This window comes from Camellia sinensis, chromosome 7 (assembly GCF_055761805.1).
Source record: "Camellia sinensis isolate YWXY chromosome 7, ASM5576180v1, whole genome shotgun sequence".
NCBI classification, from domain to species: domain Eukaryota; kingdom Viridiplantae; phylum Streptophyta; class Magnoliopsida; order Ericales; family Theaceae; genus Camellia; species Camellia sinensis.
The window spans coordinates 37,404,010-37,409,625 of record NC_138967.1 but is presented as its reverse complement, the minus strand read 5'-3'; the positions used below and the strand labels follow the sequence as shown (position 1 = coordinate 37,409,625).

General features: G+C 30.3%; 1 protein-coding gene across 1 annotated transcript; it reads right to left on the bottom strand.

Moving 5' to 3' along the window:
• Positions 1-2,155: 2,155 nt before the first annotated feature.
• Positions 2,156-4,941, bottom strand: LOC114292749 (uncharacterized). The gene is made up of 3 exons (XM_028236775.2): positions 4,697-4,941; positions 3,802-3,931; positions 2,156-2,965 (listed from the first exon to the last, which is right to left on the bottom strand). The coding sequence occupies exons 1-3, from the start codon at positions 4,848-4,850 to the stop codon at positions 2,479-2,481; spliced, it is 771 nt and encodes a 256-aa protein (XP_028092576.2). The 5' UTR covers positions 4,851-4,941; the 3' UTR covers positions 2,156-2,478.
• Between the last annotated feature and the right edge of the window lie 675 nt (positions 4,942-5,616).

Below are 5,616 nucleotides of genomic sequence, written 5' to 3'. Positions count from 1 at the left end.
TGCTTTTTAATTTTTTTTTTTACACTTTTTCAAGATATTTTTTCTCACATTTCTAATATTAGCACTTGTTAGCATTTACCTTATTATTTTTGTAAATAAAATAAATATTATAAATCAAATCTGAACATTACAAATCATTATCAAACATAATAATAGAATAATGTATGTGTATAAAAGTATATGTCCAACAATTTAAACTAATTTGGTTATACATGCCAAAGAAAATACCTAAAAAATTATTGTTTAAATTGTGTGAACTAGATTTATTATGCGTGTGATTTACAAAACATTAAATTTGAATCTACACTATACACACACTTTCTAATTAAATTTTGAGTTCCAATCCTTTATGTGATCAAATTGAGAACAAACCTTTAGTTAGATTTATGATTTCATACCAAATCAAAGTTAGTCCAAATATTTGGATAGACTTGCCAAATTATTAAATCATGGCCGGCTAGGTGGTTTGCCAAACTTTGTCAAATATATATTTAGACAGTTTTAATCCACCATATGTGCCTACTATACTTGACAATTTTTGGTTGGTTCTAGTTCAAGCTTGTAGGAGTTTTCAACTTTTTGGCATTACTCTAACTCATGCTGTTTACTTTTTTGTTTTTTGTTTTTTTTCCTTCTTGTTCTTGTTTTTGTTTTTATTAATCACAGGTAATTTATAAATATAATGAGAATTACATATATTAAACTGAACAATTATAACTCTTAATTGTGGTGAAAGTTGAACTTCAGATCTCAACAATTAAGATAATATTACTGCCAATCAAATGCACTAAATCATAAATATCAGTTATTTTTCAGTTAATTAGCATGTGGAAGATATGAAGGTATAAGAGATCCTCTTAATTTTAAGGGTATGGACTAAAAGATTATGATATATAGCATTAGTGTCCAAGAGCACCATGTAACAATGTCACAAACCAATAATAAAATGACCTCTCATATGTCTCCCAATCAATCAAGATAAAAAAGAGGACCCATCCAATTGATTAATCACAATCCTTGTTTGATTTCAAATGCGAGACTATTCCTATCATATAGATGTAATCAACTACAAATCACATATAGACTTGGATTTTCACTACTAGTGAGAGTCGAACTTGAAATAATTGTATTTATAATTTATTTAATGACTCTCTCAACCAATAAATTATCTGTGTGAATTAAATATGCGACACTTAGACATGTACAATTAAATCTATTGATAATGATAAGAACAATCAAAATTTTAAAAGGCTTTTCTAAGGCTCGCCTCGATGCACGCCTCAAGATCATACTAAGGCAAAACGCCTCAAGGCTTTAATTTTTAGGCTTTACTCCCTAAAGCTTGCACACATAGTTTGAGACATGCGGCTTAGGTGCGTCTTATATGCCTTTTATGCATAAGCATGTGAAGAGTACGCATATGAAGCTTGTCTTAGGATCTTGTTAAACTTACACTAATAGATGGTTTAAACATAAAAAAGAAAAAAAGAACTCCTTTTACAACTATATTCTATAGGAAAAATTAAGTAAATGACCAATCAAGAAAAAGTACAAAATTAATGCTCTGTGAGAAACTCAATCACTAAAACTAAGAATACCAATTTCACTTTCAATAAAGTAAAACTTCCTTCTTGCACTGAACCTTGAGCATAAAAATATTTACACTTATATATTTAATTTTGATGTGTTTATTTATTGTCTTAAAACATTTACTAAATATAAAATTTTAAAATTTGAAATGCTTACGCCTCGTCTCATGAGCGGTAAAACGCCTCACATTATGCATTCGCCTTTAAAAACTTTGAGAACAATCACTAGCAAAGTTCTCTTGATAGTATGATATTAGTGAGATTGATCATTGCTTCTTCCTTAAAGTAGTTAAAAATGTCTAATGTGTATTTTTAATTTTTTTAATAAAAAAACCTTTTTGAATCTTTCATCCTTTAGTATACCTTTTCATTAATAAACTATATATTTATTTTTTGGATAAGATCAATTCTAAATTAGACATGCATAACTTTTGCTTCAATAAAATTGCCCGAGCTCATATTGTAGTTTAGTTATTAACAGTGAAAAAGTATACAGAAAATACACCGAACAGACTCAACAAAAGTGACCCATACCGAACTACAGAAATGGCCCATACCGGACTACATTAGTGGCAAACCAAACATTCCCTTCATTGATTACACTTGGTACCCTTCATTGATTACACTTGGTAGTCTTTTAATTGAGAACCTTTTGGTCCCAATGACAACTAGGAGTGAGTAGAACTTGCATTACGAATATTAAAAAAAAGTAATGTTATCCATAATCTCATTTTTTACTTTATTTTCTCACTCTGAGGACAAGGCAATGGGACTAACATTAATAAATACATATCAGACCCATTCACTTGTATTTAGAGATGAAAAAATATAGTAAAAAATATGATTACACGTAATATTTTCTAAAGATAAAAGGCCAAAACTTGTGAAATCAATAGAAGGGAGTGGATAGACTCTGCAAACAAGCTTTGTTTGGTGCACAAGCCATGCCAAGATTGCCATGTGCATTATCATCCAAGTTCCACAAGCCCTCCCACGAAATGTTGTCTTCCTTAGGGGGTTCAGGCACATATGCATAGCCAATGAACATTGAATACAACAAGCCTTGTTCCTCAGCTGTGTTGGGATTCATGGTTGTGGCCATTTCTTGCCCCACTTGATGAGCTAGAGATGGCACTCCATTTTCATTTTCATCAAGTAAATATGACATCCTCTTTTTCATGTCTACTTGGTTTATCTGGTGTCGTCGTTGTTGTTGTTGCTGCTGCTGTTGAAATTGTTGCTTTCTTAGAAGGCGAGCCTTCGCCTTTTCGTTGTTATTTGGGGAGGCCTTTGACTTTTTCTTGAAATGAGTCCTCCAGTAATTTTTAATCTCATTGTCAGTTCTTCCTGGAAGTGTTCGTGCAATCATTGACCACCTATAATTTGAGAATAGTAGCTTTAGTGATCAATTTGAAATAAAAAATACTATGTTAATTAGAATTTGCAAAATTAAACGGTTGGTTGAGTTTTTGAATCACTTTTCTAAAATTCAAAATTGATAATCTGTTTGGTTTTGGATTTTCACAACATATATTTCAAAATTCTTCTCAAACCCAAGTTTTGAAACTCAAAACCTGTTTAGTTGAGATTTTTACAAACAAGTTTTTAAAACTCAATTTTGTTTGGTTTTTAAGTATTGGTCAAATAATTTTTTATGTTTTAGACGTATGCAATCTAGATATACTTAAACAGTAAATAAAATGTAAAGAAAATTAAAAACAAATTTAATAAATACATAAAATATTAAAATTGTATTAGTTTTTAAAATGGGTGAATTTTATTTTATTTTTGTATATTTGTCATTATTTAGTAATTTTATAAAAAAAATTTCATAAATGTGAAATGCTTTAAATGTATGTAGAATGAGTAGGTATAAAACTAGAAAAAAAGTGTTAACAATTTTAAAACGTTCATAAAAAATACAGAGTGAAACAAAATCATATAGAATAGATTAGATACATCTAAAATGTACATTTAGAATATATATATATATTAAAGAAATAAACGAATTTAATATTGCAAACAAGTTTTGACTACAAGACAAAAAAAAACTCGAAGACTAGTTTTGAAAATTCATAATCAAACAAGTTTTAAATTTAATTTTCTAAAAATTATTTTCAAAAACTCATAACTAAACAAGTTTTCAATTTTCAAAAATTCAAAATCCAAAACTGATTTTAAAACTAAATCAAAAGCATTGTTGACTCATTACCTGTTCCCCCACCTAGCATGCAGGTCGAGAATTATGGTCTCTTCATGAGGGGTGATTTGTCCCCTCTTGAGGTCTGGCCTCAAGTAATTCACCCACCTAAATCTACAGCTTTTTCCATTCCTTTTCAATCCTGTTTCAAGCAAAACCAATTGAATTTTTTTAGTTCAATGTAAAAAAAGAAAAAAAGAACAAGCCATTGAAGAAATTTTTTGATCAAGTGCTACATGATGGACTGCCCATTTTTTACCCCATCACAAAACCCTGTCTAGACAACTCTTTTTTAAGCCATTTCCAAAATTAAAGTCAACTAGAGTAAATCGAAGTATAAAACGGATTTTCACAAAATTAGACACAAATATAAGATAAAAAGTGGATCTCACATATGATGGATCCCACGTGTAGGACTCACCAGTCTTACATTTGTGTTTTATTTTATAAATTTTTTCTATGTTCATATGTAGCACAATTGTTTCAATTAGCTTATAAGCCTAAATTACTAAAATAAGCTAACCTCACTTAAATTGAAAGTAAAGTGGAAGTAAGGGGACTACATGCAAAGGGTTAGGAAAAAACAAGAACTTAAATGAGATGGCAATTGAAGGATTGATGTTACGCTTCTTAGTCGAATGTCATGTCTGGTCTTTTTTTTTTTTTTTTTCCTCTTATCAATTATAAATTTATATCTATACCATCTATATTATCATATAAAGTGTACAATAAACTTGGTATTAACATTTTCTGTCACAATTTTTCTTATTCCTAAATTACCCTTATGTAATTGCAATTGTTAAATTCAATCACATCCATGAATCTTGTAAATGTTGATTTTAAACACACCTATGTAAATGTACACATCATCTAGTGTATGTATATATATACACATATGCACACATACCTGCAAGGCTAGCTACAGTGTTCCATCTTCCTTCACCATGCAACTTGACATACTCAATGAGCAACCTATCTTCCTCAGCTGTCCAAGGACCCTTCCTCCACTCTTGTTCTATGACATCCCACCCCAAGTGTTTCGCCATAGCTCCCCAAGACATAAAAGCAAAAAAGCTACTTTGGTGTCTTCAATATTATGTGACATAAGGGTTAGTGTTTTGCTTCATATTTATATCTGCACAAAAGGTCTCTTCATTCCCGTTTAGTCAATTTTATGTCCTCATCAAATCATCACTATCCTCTCTCGTCTCTCCACATGAGGTACGGATGATCCCTATAATAATAATCATTTAACATCTGAAGTTACCAGAATGTCCTCGGACATTTCTTGTTCACAATATTTATCATTTATTGTCCCGTCTTTTCAAAATATCACGTTAATTGTATGTCCACCTAATAAGAAGGAGACTATGTATTTGCATGATTGAAAAAATAGAAATGTTCTTAAAAAAATCACAAAACATTATTAGTTGTGCACATAGGCACGTGGTGACGAGGACTCATGTGATAATTTTTACTACCTATGAAAATTTTCAAGCCAATAATTGTAAGGATCTAGCCTCCCTACCTCCTCTGCCTTTTGTTTGTTTTGTTCTGTTTTAATTTCCGATGTACCCAAAAAATAATTCTAAGGTATGAGCGTATTTTAAGAAACCAAAAAAATGCCAAGGAATTGGGTAACATGTTTTTTATGAGGATCCAAATCTATTGAGTAGGAACAAGACTAGGAATTTCTACTGTCCTGTGCAGGTGGAGTGTAGCAACAATTTAAAATATTTAAAATTTAAATTTCTTATTAAATACGAATTTCTTAAATTGTCAAGTATCTTAAATGATAGATTTAATATTAATCGAACGCCTTGTTAC